Source organism: Salvelinus alpinus, chromosome 37, assembly GCF_045679555.1.
Source record: "Salvelinus alpinus chromosome 37, SLU_Salpinus.1, whole genome shotgun sequence".
NCBI classification, from domain to species: Eukaryota; Metazoa; Chordata; class Actinopteri; order Salmoniformes; family Salmonidae; genus Salvelinus; species Salvelinus alpinus.
Genome location: NC_092122.1, coordinates 6,314,046 through 6,342,022, shown reverse-complemented (window position 1 = coordinate 6,342,022; position 27,977 = coordinate 6,314,046). Strand labels below are relative to the sequence as shown.

The following is a 27,977-nucleotide window of genomic DNA, read 5'->3' as shown; positions in this document are numbered from 1 at the left end:
GTGGTAAAACCTGTGTTATAGCTACAGACTGTGTTATAACATTAGTTATAGATCAGTGAAAGTCGGCGGGTGTGGAACAGGAACCAAAGCCAACAGGGCTCCATGCCTTCTGCACGTGTCAGTGTGGACTACCACAGACCACATGACTGCGCATGTAACAGTGGTTCTCTAGCTGCAGGACATCACTGGGAGGTAAACTTGAGCCATGTTCCAATAGGCTACTATAATATCGCATAATTTCATCCTTCCGTGAAGTAATTGTCGCCCTCAAAGACAGCCTGGTAGGTCTAAGCAATGATCACATAGATTTAAATGATCCAGTCATGTCAGATGAGCACTTTAAGGAAGAGAGGAATGGTGCATTAAAGATGTCAGTGATCAGTTCAGATACACTGGAGCAGCTTCACCAGATAATATCCTGTTTGTTCTCCAGACAAACAGTAAACAGTGAGGTCACAGGACAGACCATAAAACAAAAGCTGCATTATGTCTTCAGGAGTCTTTGGGTCAGAAATCTCCCGCAACCTCCCCAGTATGGCTTGTAAATGAAGTAAATATTACCAGAGAGAGAGAGACCATTCTACTTCTATACAAAAAAAAGGAAACACAGAATGTAGGAAATGCATTGGTTTTTATTCAAATAGAAAGAAGACATTCATAATTTGCATGTTGTGGAAAGGACAGCTCCGTCTCTCTCCACCACAGGGCAGATACATACAACTCCTCCATAAAGCTCAAGTTGGTCTGATGATTACAAGAGGAAGACAGAGGCATAACCAGTATACCAGACATTACAAACACACACACACTCAGCGTTGGCCTTCCATACACAGGCACTTCAAGTTACACTTTTATTAGATCAAAGGTAATAACAGAAAATAGATCAGAAATGCAAAGGTAATGACAGGAAATAATAATTGATTAAGCAATCATAAAAAAAAACAGGAGATTTCAAAACATAAAGCCAGCACATGCACAGACAGTGCACAATTTCTTAGTGGCTGTGGTTCAACAAACAACATAATACAAAGTACAAAAAACATGGCGGACTAAAGAACATATTCAAAAAATCTGTCTTCGCAACAGAAGATGACAATGAAAGATACAAGATTGGAAAGTTCTACTTAATTTCAAGTGAAACAAACATTCAAATGTTTTTTATTTAAGAAAGCATATGGCCAGCGGTACATTCAGAGACACATGCATCCTTGTGTAAACGGTGTGAAATGGCTAGCTAGTTAGTGGTAGTAGAGTAGTAGAGTTAGTAGAGTTTCAACTGGTGACGTCACTCGCTCTGAGACCTTGAAGTAGTTGTGGAGCGATGGATAATGATGCTTCGTGGGAGGCAGTTGTTGATGTGTTCAGAGGGTCCCTGGTTCGAGCCCAGGTTGGGGCAAGGAGAGGGACGAAAGCAAGACTGCCACACTTGGCAAAAAGAGGCAAGTGAGGACAGATCAGGATTCCTTCTAGGCCATGAGGTGAAAGGACACATTGTTTAAGAATCCGAATCATCCCAGGTTAGGGTTTGGTAGAAATGCCCAGAACAAAGACAATGTAGTTGCAGGTCAAAGTGCACAAATGCTGTCAATGAGTCTGTACCAGAGCTTAGGAGAACGTACCAGGTTTACTGGTAAGAGAAGGCACCGGTTTAGAAGTTAGAGAAGGCACGAGGAGAGAAAGCATTAGCATGCTAAGGCACAGAAAGGATTGGCCCAATATTGGGACAGGTATTGAAGGCACAGATATATTTGACAAAGCATTGATATTGATAATTAAGGCACAGTAAAAATATGTCCGTTTCCACCCAGACAATCAGCAGGCAAGATAAAGCTGCCTATTACCATACAACGTCGAGTGTGTCTATCCAATCCTCTCAGATCTACAGGAGTACTTAGGGTGTGTCGGGGCTATTTTGGGCATTGGAAGTGGAGTAGACTATTAGATAGCAGCAGGGACTTGTTGTCCACGCCCGGCCCCAGCCCCGTGCTGGGCAGTGTACTTCTGAGAGTGGCAGCGGGTCTCCTTGTACACAATCCAGGCGTTGCCAGCCCACACGATCAGATTCAGGTACCCAAACACCTAGAGGAGATAGGCAGAGATTGCTTTGGTCAGAGTGAGACCATGTGGTCAAACAGAAGTGAGCATGGCAAACACAGTATTTCTGTTGGATGTGCAGAAAAACGAAAGGAAAATGTTACATTTCATCTCTTTTTTTGTCTATGTAAGTATCATGTAATTCAAGTGAATGTGAACTTGATACATTCTGACTAACAAGTATCATCTATAAGAAGATAAGAAAAAACGGTTGAGTTACTCACCACCGAGACATTGAGGGTGCGCATGTTGGCGAAGTCAGTGACCTCGCAGGCCACGTCGCTCTCCTTGCAGAGTGCCAGTGTGGAGGTGATGCCCGCTGTCCCGGTGGCATCCTTCACGTTCTGCAGCCCCTTGGCCCATGCTGAGGAACACACTAGCCACAGGAAGGCAATCGCTGCCGTCAGACCAAAATCCTAGGGGGAGAGAGGGAAGAGGGAACCGAAGTCATCATCACTTACTTTGTCCCCGTTGGAACCACTTTGCTTCAACATGGTTTAAAATGGATAAGGAAGCACATTCAATTGTAGCCTGATCCCGGATCTGTTTGTGATGTCTTGCTTGGCGTGACAATGACCAGAGGAGTCATCAGACAGAATAAACAGTTGTAGGACCACGCCGAATAAATTGTTCACATCCTACTGGAAGATGTGCATGAATAACTCAAGAAATTGGCTTAAATCACGTAGGCCTATTTATTTCATGTGTTTTTTGGACGGGGATGACATACAGCAAAAACATACATCTCAGAACACTGAGAAATTATGTGTTGCACAAGATTTAACTTATAGTACATTTCCTTCTGCAGTCCCTGGGCAGGTGAACATATTACAATTAAAAAAAATTATGCAAACAGGCAACATAAACTCAGCAAAAAAAGAAACATCCTCTCACTGTCAACTGCGTTTATTTTCAGCAAACTTAACGTGTAAATATTTGTATGAACGTAACAAGATTCAACAACTGAGACATAAACTGAAGTTCCACAGACATGTGACTAACAGAAATGGAATAATGTGTCCCTGAACAAAGGGGGGGTCAAAATCAAAAGTAACAGTCAGTATCTGGTGTGGCCACAAGCTGCATTAAGTACTGCAGTGCACCTCCTCCTCATGGACTGCACCAGATTTGCCAGTTCTTGCTGTGAGATGTTACCCCACTCTTACACCAAGGCACCTGCAAGTTCCTGGACATTTCTGGGGGGAAATGGCCCAAGCCCTCACCCTCAGATCCAACAGGTCCCAGATTGAGATCTGGGCTCTTCGCTGGCCATGGCAGAACACTGACATTCCTGTCTTGCAGGAAATCACGCACAGAATGAGCAGTATGGCTGGTGGCATTGTCATGCTGGAGGGTCATGTCAGGATGAGCCTGCAGGAAGGGTACCACATGAGGGAGGAGGATGTCTTCCCTGTAACGCACAGCGTTGAGACCGCCTGCAATGACAACAAGCCCAGTCCGATGATGCTGTGACACACCGCCCCAGACCTGGGGAGGTGTCTGGGGAGGACCTGTCTTACAACAGTCCTACAAGGCCTCAGTCCAGCCTCTCTCAGCCTATTGCGGACAGTCTGAGCACTGATGGAGGTTTTGTGCGTTCCTGTTGTAACTCGGGCAGTTGTTGTTGCCATCCTGTACCTGTCCCGCAGGTGTGATGTTCGGATGTACCGAACCTGTGCAGGTGTTGTTACACGTGGTCTGCCACTGCGAGGACGGTCAGCTGTCCTTCCTGTCTCCCTGTAGCGCTGTCTTAGGCGTATCACAGTACGGACATTGCAATTTATTGCCCTGGCCACATCTGCAGTCCTCATGTCTCCTTGCAGCATGCCTAAGGCACATTCACGCAGATGAGCAGGGACCCTGGGCATCTTTCTTTTGGGGGTTTTCAGTGTCAGTAGAAAGTTCTCTTTAGTGTCCTAAGTTTTCATAACAGTGACCTTAATTGCCTATCGTCTGTAAGCTGTTAGTGTCTTAACGACCGTTCCACTGGTGCATGTTCATTAATTGTTTATGGTTCATTGAACAAGCATGGTAAACAGTGTTTAAACCCTTTACAATGAAGATCTGTGAAGTTATTTGGATTTTTACGAATTATGTTTGAAAGACAGGGTCCTGAAAAAGGGACATTTCTTTTTTTGCTGAGTTTACATACATCAGACATAAAAAAAAAAACAGAAGTCAGGACATACAGACACATTTTATTGCTGTCAATGGGAGACTTCAGCTATTCAAAACTGATTAGCAGTATATATTCAGGAACAAATTACCATGTCGAATCAACCAAATCAAGGACAAGTGTTTTCTCATACACTAGGAAAAATGGACAGCTGATATTTGGTTTAAACCTAAACTTAGAACCAGGGGTTGGCACCGGTTCAAGGAACAGAATCCAAAATGGTAAAATAATGAAATTTTTCAAGGAACAGAACCAGAACCGAGAACGAAAGTCATCTAATACTGTTCCAGAACAGAACTGTTATTTTAAAAGCATGGGAACCAGTTAATAATGTTCTGGGCATTTTTTTTCAGTTCCACAAAAAACGTAACAAAGTCCCTATGCAAAGCCCTCATGCAAAGCCCTCACTCTGCCACTCAGAAATTCAGTTTCTGCCTCCCTGCCTGCCAGCTGAAAATCTTTGCAAGTGTGTGTGTGTGTGTGTGTGTGTGTGTGTGTGTGTGTGTGTGTGTGTGTGTGTGTGTGTGTGTGTGTGTGTGTGTGTGTGTAGGCTAACTGCCCCTTCCCTCCCTCCAAAGCATAGTCCACTGTAGCTTCTGACGTTACACGCGTGTTTCAGAAATTAGGGAGAGAGATTTTAAATTTTCAATGCTAGTTAAGGATACTATAGTTATCACGCTTCACATTGGATTTATTAACAACAATAAAAAGTAAGATCTGTTCTTGTGCCGCTCTGCTACACAAACTTGTTGTCTAGCTCTCGAAAACTCTAGTGGGCATGATGTGTAATGTAATGGAACTGAGAGTCATGATCAAGGGCTAGCTCTAGTCCAACGTTAGCTAGCTCTGGTCCAAAGTTAGTTAAGCCAACTCTCTGAAGTTCAAAGACATTCAAAGTCCCTTCATAGATGTCAGTCCTCCTAGGTATAATTCTGTGGGCCTAATTCAGATTATACATGTCATAACAACTTTATGGCCAGCGCTCTTCTCACGCGCAAAATTTCAGTCGCATATCACACCCTACACTACACTTGCCTGTCCAATGCATGTACATACCTGCTCCATAGCAAGCTGCTCTATCCATTGGTGAAGTCATTTAATGTCAAGCTAAATATAAAAAATATATATTTCAGAGGTTTAAAAAGGAACGGGGAAAAAACGATACAAACCCTAACTTTTTGGGGTGTTCGAACCGGTTCAGAACTTTATTTTGCTGGTTGGAACAGTGGAACGGAATGAAAAAAATGATGGTTCTGTTCAGAACTAAACGATTGGGGAAATAATTTTTGTTCCAACCCCTGCTTAGAATGTAAACTCTCATCAAAGAGAACTACACCCTTGAACGCTATGTCTACCTGAACCTAACAGAAAGCCAAAGGACAGTCTGTGCTCAAGTCAGATCCAGCACCCTCCCTCTGGCTATAGAGGTGGGTAGATCTAACAGATTGCCTGAAGAAAAGAGAGCTTGCCTAATGTGTGATCTTGGGGAAATCTAAAACAAAATCCACGTTGCGTTTTATTGCCCTCTGTATATTAATCTCAGATGTTCTTTGATGATCTCAGACATTCTTTTTTTTGGTAACATTTTTGGTGATAACCGTGAAGTATTCTGGTTACGGGACAAGCAGAGGCCTAAATTTGGTTTCAGACAGGATGTGAGATTGCAAAGTTTGTTCACAATGCCTAGAGGAGAAGGAGAAATGTACTGTTTGTGTAGTGTGGCGAGATGGTAGCTGTACTTGCCATGATTATTGTATGCATATAATTTGTGAAATATTCTTTTGTTTTGAGTACAAGGAAAATGGTACTCTGTTTAGTAGTGTCTTGTATGCCCATGTGGGCTGGGCAACAGTAGGCGTATGACAATAAATAACATAAATCAAAATCAATCAAAATCAAATCATATTCATTTCAAGTCACATATGAGAATCTCAATCTAGGTTTTGTCCCTTTACTTTCCCAGTACTCACAAACATAGGGCCGAAGTCAGAGTCCTTGTACACGTGCATGTAGCCCAGGTAGACAAGCAACGCCACTATAGAGTACAGGAAGCAGATGATGGCCACGCCCACAAAGAACTGGGCCGAGGAGGCGGAGTCTCCCACCAGGTGGGTGACGGGCACGGAGTGGTTACACAGAGTGGTGTTGCCCTCCACTAGCGCAACCAGGTTTAACCTGGGGACACAAAACAGCTTTACACTTCAGTGTACATCTATACGTGATATAACAAGAGTATTTCTGTAAGAGATCAGTGTCACACTAAATATACTGAACAAAAATATAAACGCAACATGCAGCAATTTCAAAGATTTTACTGAGTTACAGTTCATAAGGAAATCAGTCAATTTAAATAAATTCATTAGGCCCTAATCTATGGATTTCACATGACTGAGAATACAGATATACATCTGTTGGTCACAGATACCTTTGAAAAAAGGTAGGAGCGTGGATCAGAAAACCAGTCAGTATCTGGTGTGACTACCATTTGCCTCAAGCAGCGCAACACATCTCCTTTGCAGGCTGTTGATTATGGAATGTTGTCCCAATATCCAGCGAAGTTGCTGGATATTGGCGGAAACTGGAACGCGTTGTCGTACACTTCGATTCAGAGCATCCCAAACATGCTCAATGGGTGACATGTCTGGTGAGTATGCAGGCCATGGAAGAACTGGGACATTTTCAGCTTGTGTACAGATGCTTGCGACATGGGGTGATGGCGGCGGATGAATGGCATGACAATGGGCCTCAGGGTCTTGTCACGGTATCTCTGTGCATTCAAATTGCCATCGATAAAATGCAATTTTTTTCATTGTCCGTAGCTTATGCCTGCCCATACAATAACCCCACCGCCACCATGGGGCACTCTGTTCACAATGTTGACATCAGCAAACCGCTCGCCAATACAACGCCATGCACGTGGTCTGCGGTTGTGAGGCCGGTTGGAAGCACAGCCAAATTCTATAAAACGACGTTGGAGACGGCTTATGTTAGAGAAATGAACATTCAATTCTCTGGCAACAGCTCTGGTGGACATTCCTGCAGTCAGTATGCTAATTGCACGCTCCCTCAAAACTTGAGGCATCTATGGCATTTTGTTGTGTGACAAAACTGCACATTTTAGAGTGGCCTTTTATTGTCCTTGGCACAAGGTGCACCTGTGTAATTATCATTATATTTAATCAGCTTCTTGATATGCAACACCTGTCAGGAGGATGGATTATCTTGGAAAAGGATAAATGCTCACTAACAAGGATGTAAACAAATTTGTGCACAACATTTTAGAGAAATAATATTTTTGTGTATATGGAACATTTCTGGGATCTTTTATTTCAGGTCATGAAACATGGGACCAATACTCCCCCCATGTTGCATTTATATTTGTGTTCAGTGTACTTATACCCAGGGGATATAGAATGACAATAACAAGAGGATAGAATGGAGACTTTATATTGTCAACATTTCAGCTGCTAATCTTCCTGATTGACAATTAAAAAGTATTCACTGTGTCATCTAGTTTAACCTGATACATCTTCACTGCACAGGTCACTTCCTGTTTGTGTCATACTACACCTGGAATAAACCCCAGTCATTACACTGCACACGAAAACACTAATTCAGATGAATGGAGGAAATAATCAGTTGAGGTCATGGGGTCAAGTTGTTTCCTCCACCATGAACATCCTCGAACAGATGATATCTACACAACAACTTCCTTCACAGTTCCAGCAGGATATCTGATAACACATCAAGGCATTTCAAATATTTCAAAAAGGGGTCTTTTTGTGAAGTTGGGTCTAATAGTTGTATGGGGTATCAACCACAGTAACACACAGAGAGAGGACTGACTGACACCCACCTGAAGGGATAGCTAAAAGTAGCATTCAGTGTCTCGTTCCTTCCTTCACTGCAGAAGAGTGACACGATATTCCTGCCAGAATAACCCCCACAGCTCCCAAACGCAAAGATGGCTGTCAGCTGTTTAAAACAGAGAAAGAAAGAGAGATTGAGAGAGAGAGAGATATCATGTAAACTGTTTTAACTGAGCAGGGAGAAGGGAGAAACATTGCTTACATTGGACATACTGTAAGATACTGTGGTAGACCAGCTCAGGGTGGTGTTTTGATAAATGGAATGAAAAAATTGAAGAGACTGCATGCAGCATCACACCCAACAGCAAGCTTGCCAAGAGAAAGAAGGATCTAACGGTCTACATAAAGATCTGTTATTGATCCTCTTTTCATGCTCTCGCTCTCTCTAGATGTAGGCTATTAGATCAGTGTCTAGGGGGAACTTAATCCTACTTTGTGACTGTGCCTCCATTTTGCTTCCAGAGAGGCCCTTCTTTCTCACCCTTCTCCAGATGTTTTCATTTCACAGTGTGGCAACTTCCTGTTGGCTGACTACCTCATTGTAGCAACTTGTGCCATTTCACAGCAATTAACATCTAGTGAGCACTGCAAATGCACAGACAGAGACAACAGTCTGCTATGGTCAGATGACTTGGGTGACTGGGGTGTTGCTGCCTGTCTGGTTGCTGCCTGTCTTGCCTGCAGCCTGTATCTTGAAGGATTTGCACAGTGAGAGAGAGGGAGAGAGAGAGAGAGAGAGAGAGAGAGAGAGAGAGAGAGAGAGAGAGAGAGAGAGAAAGAGAGAGAACAGCTGAATTGTTAACCAAATTTCCTCCTGCATAGCTACACAGGATTCCTTTGACCGAGTTATGCAGGCAAGTCGGTTAAACTTGATTAATGAATTCTCTCCAAAAGCATGGATTCTCAGGACAACATGGTTTCAAAAGTGGAAGGAATGTGACCCTGGCCTGAAAACTGTATCCCACCACTTCAGTTCTGGTTAACTCTCTAAAAGTCTAAGCCCATTACTACTATAGCCCATAGAAACGCATTGATAACACATGACAAACACAGACAGTCAAAAAATGTATAATAAGGAATAAGGTTTTGAAGTATCTGTCCTTTATCTAGGAGATACAGCCTAAGAAAGCACAGGAAATATGTGTTTTTTGGACACACATTTAACCCCAAAATGACATCCATAATTCCATTCATTTTTTAAACTGGTACAGGGTTTGGAGGTTCAGACATCACATGTGAGAAGACCGATTTTCAGAATGTCTCATGGTCTCACAAACACAGGTGTAGCTCGGCCACCTCCCACCGCAGATGGGGAAGGCCGACATAGGCGGATGCAGTGGATTGAGACGGAGCCCAGATATCTCTAGCTCTAGTTTAACAGATTTTGATGAGGATTTTTTTAAATTATGTTACTTAGATTGAATCAGTAGGGTGCGTCAATATGCACTTAAGGGTTTTTCAATTCTGCAAAACCTGTCAGCTTGATTGGGTGCAATTGTAATTTCATTTTTCTTCTAGGTGTCAGATTATGTCAGGGGCACAGAGCTTTCTGACCCCAGAACTGCATGTTCCCTTCAAGATAATAATTCTATATGCTGGGTAACATTTAAGTGAATTATTAATGAGACATGAATTAATGTATAACACCTCTTGCCTTTCATTTGAAAGGCAGGAACAGGGTTTTGCACAGGGACATTTCAAAGCCATGCCAGTACAAACTGATCCAGCTCCTAGCCCGCCACTGTAACAGACTTTGCTGAAATGGAGAGTTGAATGAGTCATACTGTAGGCTATGATTATTTTGTCATTGCAGAATCAGGAGAAAAGAGACTGACAAAATAAAACAAAACTGTGACACATTCGTTTATGAATAACTGATGAAAGCTTGTGTGGGTTGCTCCAACATGCAATAGGATTGAAATGCAAAAAAAAAAGCATGATATACAGTACATGTCTTTTCTATTTGATTTTATCAGGCCACAGCCCCGAACTAGAGTGAAAAATCCCTCGGCTATTAGAACTGTTGAGCTGCAGATTTTCTCCAGTCGGATTCTGGACAGTGTAGCCTACTTACCCATTCTACAAATTTGATGAATCCCAGCGGTTCCTTGAGAGGCGCCAAGTTCAGTCGAAACCCTGTTATCATCTCCCCCGACTCCCCACCTATCTAAATATTATCTGAAAGAAAATTAAGTATATCTTGCTATAAAGTAACAAAACAAGTTTCAATAAGTTTGACAGAATGACGTGGTACTGCGCGCAATGGCTTTGTGCGCTCCGTTTTGGTGATGCCTGTCCCTCCTACGCAAATACCGGAGGCTACAATAAAAACAAATGATGAAAAACGGTCAAAGTCTGCCTTTATAGATACAATTTTACTCTCTCGGTAGATAGTTGCAACTTGAATCGACTAGGATTAGGTCAATTTAAAAAATCCTAAATTGGCTAAACAACTGATAGATTAATGGTGGAAAGTAACGGTTCTCTCAACTGCGCGTCTCGAATTTCTTAACCCAAAGAACACTGTGTAAGCCTGCAGATGACTGTAAAAAATTATGTCTGTCTTGTATTCGCACTAAGCTGCTAAACCTTCGGTCTCTGTTTGGAAAAATCTTTCGGTCTCTTGTTGCAAGTTTCTGCTACTCTAGTCATATGACCTGAAAGCAAATCACGGCCGTCATTGTAAATAAGAATTTGTTCTTAACTGACTTGCCTTGTTAAATACTTTTTTTTTTTTTTTTTAACCATTTAAAATATTTAAAATATTACTACATATTGGATGACTCTCATTCACATTCCATTCACCCAGTTCAATGTAATATCGATAGGTTTAGGCTACTACACAATTTCCCTATACCCATCATGGGTGGCTACAACCTAGCCTATGAATGAAAGTTTACAACGTACAGTTGAAGTCGGAAGTTTACCTTAGCCAAATACATTTAAACTCAGTTTTTCACAATTCCTGACGTTTAATCAGAGTAAAAATTGCCTGTCTTAGGTCAGTTAGGATCACCAGTTTATTTTAAGAATGTGAAATGTCAGATAATAGTAGAGAGAATGATCTATTTCAGATTTGATTTCTTTCATCAAATTCCCAGTGGGTCAGAAGTTTACATACACTCAATTAGTATTTGGTAGCATTGCCTTTAAATTGTTTAACTTGGGTCAAACGTTTCGGGTAGCCTTCCACAAGCTTCCCACAATAAGTTGGGTGAATTTTGGCCAATTATTCCTGACAGAGCTTGTGTAATGATTCAGGTTTGTAGGCATCATTGCTCGCACACGCCTTTTCAGTTCTGCCCACACATTTTCTATAGGATTGAGGTCAGGGCTTTGTGATGGCCACTCCAATACCTTGACTTTGTTGTCCTTAAGCCATTTTGCCACAACTTTGGAAGTATGCTTGGGGTCATTGTCCATTTGGAAGACCCAAGCTTTAACTTCCTGACTGATGTATTGAGATGGTGCTTCAATATATCCACATAATTGTCCATTCTCATGATGCCATCTATTTTGTGAAGTGCACCAGTCCCTCCTGCAGAAAAGCACCCCCACAACATGATGCTGCCACCCCGTGCTTCATGGGTGGGATGGTGTTCTTCGGCTTGCAAGTATAACAGTATAGCTTCCGTCCCTCTCCTCGCCCCTACCTGGGCTCGAACCAGGGACCCTCTGCACACATCAACAACTGACACCCACGAAGCATCGTTACCCATCGCTCCACAAAAGCCACGGACAATGCAGAGCAAGGGGAACAGCTACTTCAAGGTCTCAGAGCGAGTGACGTCAACGATTGAAACACTATTAGCGCGCACCACCGCTAACTAGCTAGCCATTTCACATCGGTTACACAAGCCTCCCCCTTTTTCCTCCAAACATAACGATGGTCATTATGGCCAAACAATTCTATTTTTGTTTCATCAGACCAGAGGAAATTTCTCCAAAAAGTACGATATTTGTCTCCATGTGCAGTTGCAAACCATAGTCTGGCTTTTTTATGGCGGTTTTGGAGCAGTGGCTTCTTCCTTGCTGAGCGGCCTTTCAGGTAATGTCAATATAGGACTCGTTTTACTGTGGATATAGATACTTTAGTACCTGTTTCCTCCAGCACCTTCACAAGGTCCTTTGCTGTTGTTCTGGAATTGATTTGCACTTTTCGCACCAAAGTACGTTCATCTCTAGGAGACAGAACGTGTCTCCTTCCTGAGCGGTATGACGGCTGCATGGTCCCATGGTGTTAATACTTGCGTACTATTGTTTGCACAGATGAACGTGGTACCTTCAGGCATTTGGAAATTGCTCCCAAGGATGAACCAGACTTGTGGAGGTCTACAATTTTTTTTCTGAGGTCTTGGCTGATTTCTTTTGATTTTCCCATGAAGTCAAGCAAAGAGGCACTGAATTTGAAGGTAGGCCTTGAAATACATCCACAGGTACACCTCCAATTGACTCAAATGATTTAAATTAGCCTATCAGAAGCTTCTAAAGCCATGACATAATTTTCTGGAATTTTCCAAGCTGTTTAAAAGCACAGTCAACTTAGTGTATGTAAACTTCTGACCCACTGGAATTGTTATACAGTGAGTTATAAGTGAAATAATCTGTCTGTAAACAATTGTTGGAAAAATGACTTGTGTCATGCACAAGTGGATGTCCTAACCGACTTGCCAAAACTATAGTTTGTTAACAAGACATTTGTGGAGTGGTTGAAAAACGAGTTGTAATGACTCCAACCTAAGTGTATGTAAACTTCCAACTTCAACTGTATGTTCACACAAGTCAGGTATGTTTATGCCTGTTTTGTTCCGTTTAAGAAACTTTTTCAACAGAATCGGCAGAATGAATATCCCCTGATCACCTGTAAACACAGTTCACTTTCATAGCAGCCACGTTGTATTCCTTCTCGCATCTATGCGTTCTCCTCCTCTCATCTCTTCCCTTCGCTTGTGGACTTCAATGCACAACACATCAGCTGTATGTGACCAGGCGAAAAAAACTTTCCAAACCAAACCGCTACACACAGCCTACATCGTTGTCATCATATTAGCTAAAGTAATATCATAGTCAGCATAGCTAATAGAACTAACTCGTTAGTAAACATGCTACAATTATGCAGTAACGTAAGTGTACAATCAGTAAGCAGTTACACCGGCAGGCCCCGGTGGCAATAAATTAGTTATACCAAAAGCTTAGCTTGACTTGGAAGAGTTTAAGTATTGTGTTGGAAAGTCATATCCAGCTAGCTAAAATAGCATCCCTCTGTTTGATCAGGATGTTTCAGTAAGCTAAACTAGCTAGCTGCATATGCTAGCTAAGTAAGTGAATATTCTCTCTCTCTCTTATACACTGCAGTGCTAGCTAGCTGTAGCATATGCTTCCAGTACTAGATTAATTCTCTGATCCTTTGATTGGGTGGACAACATGTCGGTTCATGCTGCAAGAGCTCTGATAGGCTGGAGAGGGTCCTCCGGAATTTGTCATAATTACTGTGTAAGTCTATAGAAGGGGGTGAGAACCATGAGCCTCCTAGGTTTTGTATTCATGTCAATGTACCCAGAGGAGTGTTGTGGAAATTCTACACAGGGACACTCAAAGTCAATCTTAAATCAATCATTCTTTATTATCAGCACGCTAGAGAGGTTTCAAACAACTCAATGCATCAAGTACATCATATCTTTACCAAGCACAGGCAGGAACCAAGGATTATTTATGACACTAACACAATATTAACATTTTCAAGGCTATCTTTTCACAAGATAAAAATGTCCATCACATTCCGTCCTCTTATCACTTATCATTACATTTTAATAAAGATGGCGCCGAAGAACGTGGCTGACGTTTGACATTCTCCCAACCAATTGTGAAATTTTGTGCGATTTATTTGCGTTTTGTGGAATTTATTTGTAACTTATTGTGTACATAATGTTGCTGCTACCGTCTCTTATAACCGAAAATATCTTCTGGACATCAGAACAGTGATTACTCACCGTGGACTGGAAAAAACTTTTTCCTTTAACGAGTCCGACGAGAAGGATATCCTGCTTTCAATGGAACAGGCCCAGATCCCCACCTTTTGCGTGAAAAAAAGACGCAGGAAAAGGGGCCTCAGATTGGGCAGCCTTCTGAGAATCCGTAGGCGAGCAAGTAAACTCCCACTGCCATCTGTTCTTCTTGCTAATGTGCAATCATTGGAAAATAAAATTGATGACCTACGATTAAGATGATCCTTCCAACGGGACACCAAAAACTGTACCATCTTATGTTTCACCGAGACGTGGCTGAACGACGATACGGACAATATAGAGCTAGCAGAATTTTCCATGCACCAGCAGAACAGAAACGCTACCCTAAATTTTTACCAGAATGTCACATGTGCAACCAGAGAAAATAAAATCCTAGACCACCTTTACTCCACACACAGAGATGCATACAAAGCTCTCCCCCGCCCTCCATTTGGCAAATCTGACCATAAATCTATCCTCCTGATTCCTGCTTACAAGCTAAAACTAAAGCAGGAAGTACCAGTGACTGCTCAATACGGAAGTGGTCAGATGACGCGGATGCTACACTACAGGACTGTTTGCTAGCACAGACTGGAATATGTTCCGGGATTCATCCATTGGCATTGAGGAGTACACCACATCAGTCATCGGCTTCATCAATATGTGCATCGACGACGTCGTCCCCACAGTGACTGTACGTACATTTCCCAATCAGAAGCCATGGATCACAGGCAACATCCGCATGGAGCTAAAGGCTAGAGCTGACTCTTTCAAGGAGCGGGAGACTAATCCAGACGCTTATAATAAATCCTGCTATGCCCTCAGACGAACCATCAAACAAGCAAAGCATCAATACAGAATTAAGATTGAATCCTACTACACCGGCTCTGACGCTCGTCGGATGTGGCAGGGCTTGAAAACTATTACAAACTACAAAGGGAAACCCAGACGCGAGCTGCCCAGTGACGCGAGCCTACCAGACGAGCTAAATGCCTTTTATGCTCGCTTCGAGGCAAGCAACACTGAAGCATGCACAAGGGCACCAACTGTTCTGGATGACTGTGTGATAACTCTCTTGGTAGCCGATGTGAATAAAACCTTTAAACAGGTTAACATTCACAAAGCCGCTGGGCCAGATGGATTACCAGGACGTGTAGTCAAAGCATGCGCGGACCAACTGTCAAGTGTCTTCACTGACATTTCCAACCTCTCCCTGATCGAGTTTAATACCTACATGTTTCAAGCAGACCACCATAGTCCCTGTGCCCAAGGAAGCGAAGGTAACCTTTCTAAATGATTTACGCCCCGTGGCACTCACGTGGGTAGCCATGAAGTGCTTTGAAAGGCTGGTCATGGCTCACATCAACAGCATCGTCCCGGACACACTAGACCCACTCCAATTCGCATACCGCCCCAACAGATCCACAGATGACGCAATCTCAATCTCACTCCACACTGCCCTTTCTCACCTGGACAAAAGGAACACCTATGTGAGAATGCTGTTCATTGACTGCAGCTCAGCGTTCAACACCATAGAGCCCACAAAGCTCATCACTAAGCTAAGGACTCTGGGACTTAACACCTCCCTCTGCAACTGAATCATGGACTTCCTGACGGGCCGCCCCCAAGTGGTAACAGTAGGCAACAACACATCTGCCACGCTGATCCTCAACACTGGGGCCCCTCAGGGGTGTGTGCTTAGTCCCTCCTGTACTCCCTGTTCACCAACAACTGCATGGCCAAACACGACTCCAACACCATCATTAAGTTTGCTGATGACACAACAGTGGTAGACCTGATCACAGACAATGATGAGACAGCCTATAGGGAGGAGGTCAGAGAACTGGCAGTGTGGTGCCAGGACAACAACCTCACCCTTATGTGAGCAAGACAACGGAGCTGATCGTGGACTACAGGAAAAGGCGGGCCGAACAGGCCCCCATTAACATCAATGGGGCTGTAGTGGAGCGGGTCGAGAGTTTCAAGTTCCTTGGTGTCCACATCACCAACGAACTATCATGGCCCAAACATACCAAGACAGTTGTGAAGAGGGCACGACAAAACCTTTTCCCCCTCAGGAGACAGAAGATTTGGTATGGGTACCCAGATCCTCAAAAAGTACATCACTGGGGCCAAGCTTTGTGCCGTCCAGGACCTATATAATAGGTGTGTCAGAGGAAAGCCCATAAAATTGACAGACTCCAGTCACCCAAGTTATAGACTGTTTTCTCTGCTACCGCACGGCAAGCGATACCGGAGCGTCAAGTCTAGGACCAAAAGGCTCCTCAACAGCTTCTACCCCCAAGCCATAAGACTGCTGAACAATTAATAAAATCGCCACCGGACAATTTACATTGACCCCCCTCTTTTGTACACTGCTGCTACTCGCTGTTATGTATCTATGCATAGTCACTTCACCCCCACCTACATGTACAAACTACCTCAACTAACTTGTACCCCCACACACTGACTCGGTAACGGTGCCCCCTGAATATAGCCTCGTTATTTTTATTGTTATTGTGTTACTTTTTATTATTACTTTTTAATTTAGTCTACTTGGTAAATATTTTCTTAACTCTTCTTGAACTGCACTGTTGGTTAAGGGCTTGTAAGTAAGCATTTCACGGTAAAGTCTACACTTGTTGTATTCGGTGCATGTGACAAATAAAGTTTGATTTGATTTGAATCATTTAGATTTTAGCTTCTATATCAAAATATACCATTATAATAAGTCATAATAAAGGTTATACTTCTATTAATGGGAGTGAATCTAATTTCATTCATAATCATCATAGAGCTAAAATCTACAATCAAATTAGTAAATAAAAAAAAATCTACGCAAAAAACAGCTTTCAAACCCTTCATTCTGGGTTGTATAATCCAATTTGCAAAATCCTGGCTTAAGACATTCACTTCATAGATTTCCACACATGCTTCATTACACAATTTAATTTATGGATTCTGGCAATGACATTTCAGCTGGAGCTTTTGTCACGAGTGGCATGTATATATGACAGATTGGTATCTCAATCCATTTCTAGTCTAAAGTACTATACATTTTGCAATGTGCAGACCTCCACAATCAACCTGATACCCCAAATAAACCATTTTGGATAAGCCTAAATTAATTACGGGCACATTGACCACCCACCCCCCTACCTCCCGGCACTCATTCTTCTGGCGTTTCAGTTTGTCCTCCCAATGGCACATGTTCAAAGTGGATAGCCCATGATAATGTCTCTCACCTGAGTCGCCACTGTCCTTTACAGTCCATTATGTCTTTGTCCATTTTCCTACCAGTACATGAGAGAAGTTCGGACGGGATCTCGTCCATGCTCACTCCACGTGGACTCATGTCGCACTCCTGAGAGAAAAGGCATGAGAGAAAAGGCTGTTGATAGCTTTGACTGGATGCTGTGTACAGGTTGCTGGCTCAGACTCAGGTTTCAGGTGGTGAAGGACGATAGTGAACCCCTGTTAGAGGGGGTGAGGTTCACACTGTTCTCGGCCGAATTATCCCTTCAGTGCAACTAGATACCATCTGTGGTCACCTTCGCCATAACCTCGATAGAGGACATACCAGAATAACAGTTTAGTTTAGGGCATTTCTGATTCAGGAAATCCAGACAAATTATTACAAATATTCTTAATACAAATGTCTCAGACAAATGTCAAAGAGAATAACAACACAGTTGAAACCATTTTTTCCCCAAAAAAATTCTTATACTCCCCTATCATTTTGGCGATCTCACCGCAGAGTTACAGGGTCAGGGAGTCAGAGAGCTAACCCTTAGGGAGAAATCTCGACCACCCACCAGACCCAATCTGGTGAGATTTTTATTGAAACAAGACAAAACCAAACAAACAAAACAGCAACAGCAATACACTTCTTTAAATAAAAGGTGGGGAAAACTTCAATCCATTTGGAGTAAGTGTCAACCATTACCAACATACATTTTTTTCATTTTACAGACAGGCATGTGATTTTTATTTTGTTGCATATTTACCAAAGGGCCCCAGGGGACTGGTAAATTCCCCTTTGGACACACGACTCACACCGTGAAACACTGCCTGTTAAATCAAAATAACAAATCAAATTAGAATTACAACCCATGACTCCATCTTAACTTAATTGTATCCCATAAGGTAATTTAAGGAACAGTCTAGAGACAAATGTCCCTCATTCAGGGGCAGCGCACTCTCTCTCTCCTTCTCTTTTTCCGAATCACGCATAGGACCGTTGATAAATTATAAACTCCTTCCTAATTATCTCGTGTTTACATAGCCCATTTAAATCTCACCCAATGTCTCTAGTCTTTGTAGTGAGAGTGATCAGGCCTCACCAGGGAGTTAGAACAGAGGTCAGAGGTCATTCAACCCCATTAAGTGAGTGCTTGTACCTCAGACATTATTTAAAGATATTTGAAACATTACAACATATCTTATCAAGGTGGGTTGTGTGTTGGTGCTGGCGTGTGTGTGGTAAAAATCGTAGGGTAAAAATAAACAAAATGGCCAGGCCTTACTTAATTTGGGAGCTCCCTCAACAGCTGGATGCGGGCACCTTTACACTGCACAGTACACAGTCTCAATAACGTCTCTCCTAAGGCACCTGCTTCAGGAAGCCCCTCAAAGGGAAAGACACAGATCCATTGGCAAACATATGAAAACAACTTGGTAGTGGACATTCCATAAGTCCTGGAAGAAAGAAAATAAACATCTTAATCAGTCATAAAAAAATGATTAATCTTAATCGAGTTTACTGCATCTTGGGCAGGAATAGGCACCTTCCAAAGTCCCAGAACCCCTCTCTTGTAATTGCATTGACATACAGTTCTGTACAAACTGTCCCTGGGACATAAACTAGTTAAAATATGAAACCTATTGTTTACCAAATCTGCTAGGACCTTCAAATAGTTGGTGCTGGCTTATCAGCTCAATATTCGGTACTAAAAACATTTACTTGGATCTTCTTATTCTGGACACAGTTTCACGTAATGTGAACAGATTATTGTTTTGGATGACATTACCTTCTTACTTAAATCACTGGTGCTTCCAAACTATAGAATTGACTAATAATAATTGGAACCTGTCAAAAATGTATAATTTAAATTATTCATACCTCTGTCCCAAATTTCCCCACTGTGTCCCTTACAGATTGTTTTTTGTTCAGTGAGTACTGGCGGCCATCTATTGTTCCACAGAAAACTTATCTCTAACCCAAACACCAGATGGTGGCCTCCAATTTAATATCAGTCCCCAATGCTCAATCCCTCTGCTCGTCATGTAACCTCATATTGAAAGATTTACTTCTTCAAACTAAGACATTGCATTATTAGAGTGCTAATCTGATATTACCATTCTCTTTGTTACTTTTACTAGTCTCCATATCTGTTTCCTTCAACTAAAACCATTCTACTCTTTCCAGTTGAAAAAAAAAACATTTTCAATCACTACCCCTAATACACACCGATTATTTAGTATATCTAAAGACAAGATTAAATCAAGAAAAGTCTGATAGGAGACAATATTAGCCTATCACTTGTGAATGATATAAACTCAGCAAAAAAATAAACGTCCTCTCACTGTCAACTGCGTTTTTTTCAGCAAACTTAACATGTCAAATCAAATCAATCATATCAAATTTTATTGGTCACATACACATGGCTAGCAGATGTGAATGCGAGTGTAGCGAAATGCTTGTGCTTCTAGTTCCGACCGTGCAGTAATATCTAACAAGTAATCTAACATTTTCAAATCAACTACCTTATACACACAAGGAATGAATAAGAATATGTACATATAAATATATGGATGAGCGATGGCCGTGCGTCATAGGCAAGATGCAGTAGATGGTATAGAATACAGTATATACATATGAGATGAGTAGTATAGGGTATGTAAACATTATATAAAGTGTCATTGTTTAAAGTGACTAGTGATACATTTATTACATCCAATTTTTTATTATTATAGGGGCTAGAGATTTGAGTCAGTATGTTGGCAGCAGCCACTCAACGTTAGTGATGGCTGTTTAACAGTCTGATGGCCTTGAGATAGAAGCTGTTTTACAGTCTCTCAGTCCCAGCTTTGATGCACCTGTACTGACCTCGCCTTCTGGATGGTAGCGGGGTGAACAGGCAGTGGCTCGGGTGGTTGTTGTCCTTGATTATATTTCTGGCCTTCTTGTGACATCGGGTGGTGTAGGTGTCCTGGAGGGCAGGTAGTTTGCCCCTGTGATGCGCTGTGCAGACCTCACTACCCTCTGGAGAGCCTTATGGTTGTGGGCAGAGCAGTTGTCGGACCAGGAAGTGATACAGCCCGACAGGATGCTCTTGATTGTGCATCTGTAAAAGTTTGTGAGTGTTTTCGGTGACAAGCCAAATTTTTTCAGCCTCCTGAAGTTGAAGAGGCGCTATTGCGCCTTCTTCACCACACTGTCTGTGTCGGTGGACCATTTCAGTTTGTCCGTGATGTGTACGCCGAGGAACTTAAAACTTTTCACCTCCTCCACTACTGTCCCGTCGATGTGGATAGGGGGGTGCTCACTCTGCTGTTTCCTGAAGTCCACAATCATCTCCTTTGTTTTGTTGACATTGAGTGTGAGGATATTTTACTGACACCACACTCCGAGGGCCCTCACCTCCTCCCTGTAGGCCGTCTCATCGTTGTTGGTAATCAAGCCTACCACTGTAGTGTCGTCTGCAAACTTGATGATTGAGTTGGAGGCGTGCATGGCCACACAATCATGGGTGAACACGGAGTACAGGAGAGGGCTGAGAACGCACCCTTGTGGGTTCCCAGTGTTGAGGATCAGCGGGGTGGAGATGTTGTTTCTTACCCTCACCACCTGGGGGCGGCCCGTCAGAAAGTCCAGGACCCAGTTGCAAAGGGCGGGGTCGAGACCAAGTGTCTCGAGCTTAATGACGAGTTTGGAGGGTACTATGGTGTTAAATGCTGAGCTGTAATCGATGAACAGCATTCTTACATAGGTATTCCTCTTGTCCAGATGGGTTAGGGCAGTGTGCAGTGTGATTGCGATTGCGTCGTCTGTGGACCTATTGGGGCGGTAAGCAAATTGGAGTGGGTCTAGGGTGTCAGGTAGGGTGGAGGTGATATATGATCCTTGACTAGTCTCTCAAAGCACTTCATGATGACGGAAGTGAGTGCTACGGGGCGATAGTCATTTAGCTCAGTTACCTTAGCTGGAGGAACAATGGTGGCCCTCTTGAAACATATGGGAACAGCAGACTGGGATAGGGATTGATTGAATATATCCGTTAACCTTTTCTCAATCTAGGGGGTGCTGTTTCCACTTTGGAAAATATCGTCTCCAAATTAAACTGCCTCATACTCAATTCTTGCTCGTACAATATGCATATTATTATTACTATTGGATAGAAAACAATCTCTAGTTTCTAAAACCGTTTGAATTATGTCTGTGGGTGAACCAGAACTCTTTCTGCAGCGAAATCCATGACAGGAACTGCGAAGGTCTGAAAACGAGGCTCTGTTCTCAGATCAGTTTAAAGCTCTGTATGTATCCTATGGGTCGACATGAACTGCACCCGCCTTCCCCTGGATGTCAGTAACCAATGAGAAGTGGAATGGAGTGTCTACGTAGTTCTCAGAGCTTATAAAAGGCCAAGGAACGAAGTGAGCTCTCTTTTCGTCGTTCGTCATTGCGCAAAGCAAGACCTCAAGATGGCATTTTGAAACGCTTAGTTATCGGCCTTAGCTATATCCGTCTGTAATTTAATTCGATATAGGTGTTAGAAACATCATAACGAAGTTATTTTAAACCGAGTTATATCAGTTTATGCGAGTATATTGCTATTTTCGGAATTTCCTTAGTATTGCGTTTTGGGGATTTGGGCATGTTGTGGCCACATTGCTATTGTTAGCTGCTAATTCCGAAGTTGAAGACGACGTTTTACAACCAAGCAACGATTATTTTGGACAAAGGACACCTTGCCCAAGATTCTGATGGAAGCTCGTCCAAAAGTAAGAGCTATTTATGATGTTATTCCGTATTTATGTGGAAAAATGTAAACGCATTTGTCCGCCATTATTGCGGCACTAGTCTGGCTGTAACGCACACTGTATGTCTAGTAACGTTAATTTTAAAAATCTAACTCAGCGGTTGCATTAATAACTAATGCATTTTTCATTTGCTGTCCAACCTGTATTTTTTTGTCAATCTAATCGATAAATAATCGTAAACTTAGGTGCCTTTCCAAGATGGCGCCGGCCAGAATGCATGACCTGTTGCCACTGATCACATTGTATAGCCACGATTTGTGCTGCTAAATATGCACATTTTCGAACAAAACCTATATGCATTGTGTAATATGATGTTACAGGACTGTCATCTGACGAAGTATATCAAGGTTAGTCAAAAATTATATATCTTTTGCTGTATTGTTACGATCGCTAACCTGTGCTGCTGGTAAATTGCTTGTGTTTCTGGCTATTGTGCTAAGCTAATATAATGCTATATTGTGTTTTCGCTGTAAAACACTTAAAAAATCTGACATATTGGCTGGATTCACAAGATGTTGGGCTTTCATTTGCTGTACGCTGTGTATTTTTCAGAAATGTTTTAAGATGAGTAATTAGGTATTTGACGTTGGTCTCTGTAATTATTCTGGCAGCTTCGGCACTATTTCAGATTGCAGCTGCAATGTAGAACTGTGATTTATACCTGAAATATGCACATTTTTCTAAAAAAACATATGCTATACAATAAATATGTTATCAGACTGTCATCTTATGAAGTTGTTTCTTGGTTAGTGGCTATTTATATCTTTATTTGGTCGAATTAGTGATGGCTACTGATGGAGTAAAAAACTGGTGGAGTAAAAAAAGTGGTGTCTTTTGCTAACGTGGTTAGCTAATAGATTTACATATTGTGTCTTCCCTGTAAAACATTTTAAAAATCAGAAATTATGGCTGGATTCACAAGATGTGTATCTTTCATCTGGTGTCTTGGACTTGTGATTTAATGATATTTAGATGCTAGTATTTACTTGTGACGCTATGCTAGGCTATGCTAGTCAGCTTTTTTACTGTGGGGGGTGCTCCCGGATCCGGGTTTGGGAGGAATTAGAGGTTAACACACCAGCCAGCTGGTCTGCGCATGCTCTGTGGACGCGGCTAGGGATGGCGTCTGGGCAGGCAAGCCTTGCGAGGGTTAACACGTTTAAATGTTTTACTCACGTTGGCTGCGGTGAAGGAGAGTCCACAGGTTTTGGCAGCGGGCCGTGTCAGTGGCACTGTATTGTTCTCAAAGCGAGCAAAGACGTTGTTTAGTTTGTCTGGGAGCAAGACGTCGGTGTCCGCGACGGGACTGGTTTTCTTTTTGTAATCCGTGACTGACTGTAGACCCTGCCACATACGTCTCGTGTCTGAGCCGTTGAATTGCGACTCTACTTTGTCTCTATACTGACGCTTAGCTTGTTTGATTGCCTTGCGGAGGGAATAGCTACACTGTTTGTATTCAGTCATGTTTCCGGTTGCCTTGCCATGATTAAAAGCAGTGGTTCGCGCTTTCAGTTGTTTGCGAATGCTGCCATCAATCCACGGTTTCTGGTTGGGGAAGGTATTAATAGTCACCGTGAGTACAAAATCCCCAATGCACTTGCTAATAAACTCGCTCTCCGAATCAGCGTATACATCAATGTTGTTGTCTGAGGCTATCCGGAACATATCCCAGTCTACGTGATCGAAGCAATCTTGAAGCGTGGAATCCGATTGGTTGGACCAGCGTTGAACCGACCTGAGCACGGGCGTTTCCTGTTTTAGTTTCTGTCTATAGGCTGGGAGCAACAAAATGGAGTCGTGGTCAGATTTGCCGAAAGGAGGGCAAGGGAGGGCTTTGTATGCGTCGCGGAAGTTAGAGTAACAATGGTCCAGGATTCTTTCTGCCCGGGTAGCGCATTCGATATGCTGATAAAATTTAGGGAGTCTTGTTTTCAGATTAGCCTTGTTAAAATCCCCAGCTACAAGGAATGCAGCCTCAGGATATGTGGTTTCCAGTTTACATAGAGTCCAATGAAGTTCTTTCAGGGCCATCGAGGTGTCTGCTTGCGGGGGAATATACACAGCTGTGATTATAATCGAAGAGAATTCTCTTGGTAGATAATGCAGTCGACATTTGATTGTAAGGAATTATGGGGCAGGTGAACAGAAGGACTTGAGTTCCTGTATGATGTTATGATCACACCACGACTCGTTAATCATAAGGCATAACACCCCGCCCTTCTTCTTACCAGAGAGATGTTTCTTTCTGTCGGCGCGGTGCATGAAGAAACCGGGTGGCTGTACCGACTCTGATGTCTCTCTGGAAGGCAACCCTTGCTCGAAATTTGTCAAGAAACTGGACATTAGCGAGTAGTATACTCGGGAGCTGTGAGCGATCTACGGAGCCTGACAAGAAGACCACTTCGTCTGCCCCTTCTGCGGCGCCGTTGTTTTGGGTCGCTTACTGGGATCCAATCCATTGTCCTGGGTGGTGGTCCAAACAGAGGATCTGCTTTGGGAAAGTCGTATTCCTGGTCGTAATGTTGGTAAGTTGTCTTTGCTCTTATATCCAATAGTTCTTCCCGGCTGTATGACTTAAGATTTCCTGGGGTAACAGTGTAAGAAATAATACATAAAAAAATGAAATACTGCATAGTTTCCTAAGAACGCGAAGCGAGGCGACCATCTCTGTCGGCGCCATGTGTAAATATTTGTATGAATATAACAAGATTCAACAACATAAACTGAACAAGTTCCACAGACATGTGACTAACATAAATGGAATAGTGTCCCTGAACAAAGGGGGGGGGGAATCAAAGGTTACAGTCAGTATCTGGTGTGGCCATCAGCTGCATTAAGTACTGCAGTGCATCTCCTCTTCATGGGCTGCACCAGATTTGCCAGTTCTTGCTGTGAGATGTTACCCCACTCTTCCACCAAGGCACCTGCAAGTTCCCGGTCATTTCTGGGGAGAAAAGCCCTAGTCCTCACCCTCCGATCCAACAGGTCCCAGACGTGCTCAATGGGATTGAGATCCGGGATCTTCACTGGCCATGGCAGAACACTGACATTCCTGTCTTGCAGGAAATCACGCACAGAACGAGCAGTATGGCTGGTGGCATTGTCATGCTGGAGGGTCATGTCAGGATGAGCCTGCAGGAAGGGTACCACATGAGGGAGGAGGATGTCTTCCCTGTAACGCACAGCATTGAGAATGCCTGCAATGACAACAAGCTCAGTCCGATGATGCTGTGACACACCGCCCCAGACCATAACGGACCCTCCACCTCCAAATCGATCCCACTCCAGAGTACAGGCCTCAGTGTAACGCTCATCCCTTCGACGATAAACGTGAATCCGACCATCACTCCTGGTGAGACAAACCGCGACTCGTCAGTGAAGAGCACTTTTTGCCAGTTCTGTCTGGTTCAGCGACGGTGGGTTTGTGCCCATAGGCGACATTGTTGCCAGTGACGTTGTTGCTGGTGAGGACCTGCCTTACAACAGGCCTACAAGCCCTCAGTCCAGCCTCTTTCAGGCTATTGCGGACAGTCTGAGCACTGATGGAGGGATTGTGTGTTCCTGGTGTAACTCGTGCAGTTGTTGTTGCCATCCTGTACCTGTCCCGCAGGTGTAATGTTCGGATGTACTGATCCTGTGCAGGTGTTGTCACACGTGGTCTGCCACTGCGAGGATGTACGGACATCACAGTACGGACATTGCAATTTATTGCCCTGGCCACATCTGCAGTCCTCATGTCTCCTTGCAGCATGCCTAAGGCACATTCACACAGATGAGCAGGGACCCTGGGCATCTTTCTTTTTGTGTTTTTCAGAGTCAGTAGAAAGGCCTCTTTAGTGTCCTAAGTTTTCATAACTGTGACCTTAATTGCCTACCATCTGTAAGCTGTTAGTGTCTTAAAGACCATTCCACAGGTGCATGTTCATTAATTGTTTATGGTTCATTGAACAAGCATGGGAAACAATCCTTTACAATGAAGATCTGTGAAGTTATTTAGATTTTTAAGAATTATGTTTGAAAGAAAGGGTCCTGAAAAAGGGACGTTTCTTTTTTTTGCTGAGTTTATTATCACTTGTGAATGATGCCCCGCATAAGAAGCAATGCATTTTTTGGGACTTTTTCGAATCATAATCGCACACCTCATGTAGCCTAGCCCATAGTCCTATATGTTTTAATAAGGTTTGTATCAAAGTGGCCAAATAACTTCTTAAAATGAAGCACATTAATCCGCTTTACAAGGGGTGTAGAGCCTAACTGACATATATAAGCAGTGTGTGAGTTTCAAGTTTGGGGAAGATAATTTTCACCATAAAAATGCACCTTTATAATTAAAGCATCAAATACATAATTGCATTTGCGGTCACTTTTGATAATCGGTCACTTTTGATAATCTTTTGATAATCCGCTAGCGGAACATTTGCGCTTATAGCCTACTACAATGTGCGCATTGCTACGCTTATAATGTGAAGAAATAGCCTAATAGCTTATTAACATTTTAAGCTAAACGTTCTGATCTGTTGCGTCAGCCACATTGTGTAAAACAAGGTGTTTTGATGCGAGTGGTTGTATTAATTTGGGATCTATTAATTGGATCTATCTATATCCGGGCCGCAAAAGGCATAGATTTTTTTTAGGGTACATTACCGTCACAAAGGGGATGCTGCCGTGAAATTCGAGGCATTATCAAGTGCTTGTCAAATTGTGAATGAGAGACTCTTGGAGTGTGTACAGCCTGCGAAAAACAAACAAAGCAGAGCTCATGCCTTTCAAGCAACTTTTGTTAAATCAGCATTAGAATCTCACCATGCAGCCTTACAATGTATTGTCAAAATCAAAACAAATAGCCCAATGTTTGTAGAACAACTAAAGGTATCTTAAATTAAGCATATAGGAGTACCCATTTCTTTGTTAACCGCTCAACACAGAATAGCCGTATGTGCACACTCCCTCAAATCGTTTGGAGACAATGCTTCTATTTTATTCAGCTCTGTTCAAATGTATTCTTCATACTATAAAATAATCTCAAATAATGCCACGGAATTATAAGCAAATCTTGTCTGCTAAATGAACTAGCGTAGCCCACAGTGATATGGCATAGCCACATCAGGATCTAACATAAGGACAACTTCGAGTATGCTATTATTTTCTTCTGAAATAGACTACATTTCCTTCATATCATGCTTCTTTAGACCTGTCTAAAATAAATAATGGAATGTGAATGTGTAGGCTATATTACATGGATTTATATTTATTAGACATTTTAAAATGGCTTGGAGGCTTTGTGTGAAAGCCAGGAGATGCTAAATGTGTTTATGTTAATTAAAGGTAAATTACTGAGCATATTGAGAATATATATTATTTGCTTGCCAATCACCAGCTGACTAAATTTCGTGACCGACACAGCCCTATGTATTACCAGGGTGGAGAAAATCTCATAAGCGTTTGTAGTTTTATTGGTTAGTCCCGTTTTCTTTATCAAATGATCCTTAAAGGGACCACTCTGAACATTTCTCAGAATATCTTTTACACCTCATACGCACGTCTGCGTGTGGGTGTGCAAATTATATATGATGATTACTGTTTCTATTGTTACTTCATCAGATCTCTCGTAACCCATTAAACTTAATATTATGTTACTTATCTCTAGTAACCTATTATACACTTGTGTTACATCACAAATTCCTCCTCCACACCAGTGTTCTATTCATACAGGGGTTTACATATTCACTCTAGTGTTCTATTTAACAGCATATTCGGGAATAATACTCACTACTTTCATATCTTTACATT

At 42.5% G+C, this 27,977-nt stretch overlaps 1 protein-coding gene across 1 annotated transcript; it reads right to left on the bottom strand.

Annotated features, from left to right (window-relative positions):
• Positions 1-616: 616 nt before the first annotated feature.
• Positions 617-10,627, bottom strand: LOC139565817 (synaptophysin-like protein 1). Its single transcript, XM_071386417.1, has 5 exons — positions 10,214-10,627; positions 8,127-8,245; positions 6,241-6,445; positions 2,319-2,510; positions 617-2,079 (listed from the first exon to the last, which is right to left on the bottom strand). Exons 1-5 carry the CDS (start codon positions 10,283-10,285, stop codon positions 1,939-1,941), a joined length of 729 nt encoding a protein of 242 aa, XP_071242518.1. The 5' UTR covers positions 10,286-10,627; the 3' UTR covers positions 617-1,938.
• Between the last annotated feature and the right edge of the window lie 17,350 nt (positions 10,628-27,977).

What these genes read in the sequence shown, in the direction of transcription:
- LOC139565817 (XM_071386417.1), bottom strand. Translation starts at nt 10,285, where the DNA reads ATGATAACAGGGTTTCGACTGAACTTGGCGCCTCTCAAGGAACCGCTG. An exon ending in TCATCAAATTTGTAGAATGG is followed by an intron (nt 8,246 to 10,213) that starts GTAAGTAGGCTA and finishes TGTTTTAAACAG; the next exon opens with CTGACAGCCATCTTTGCGTT. An exon ending in CTGACTTCGGCCCTATGTTT is followed by an intron (nt 2,511 to 6,240) that starts GTGAGTACTGGG and finishes CTCTCCCCCTAG; the next exon opens with GATTTTGGTCTGACGGCAGC.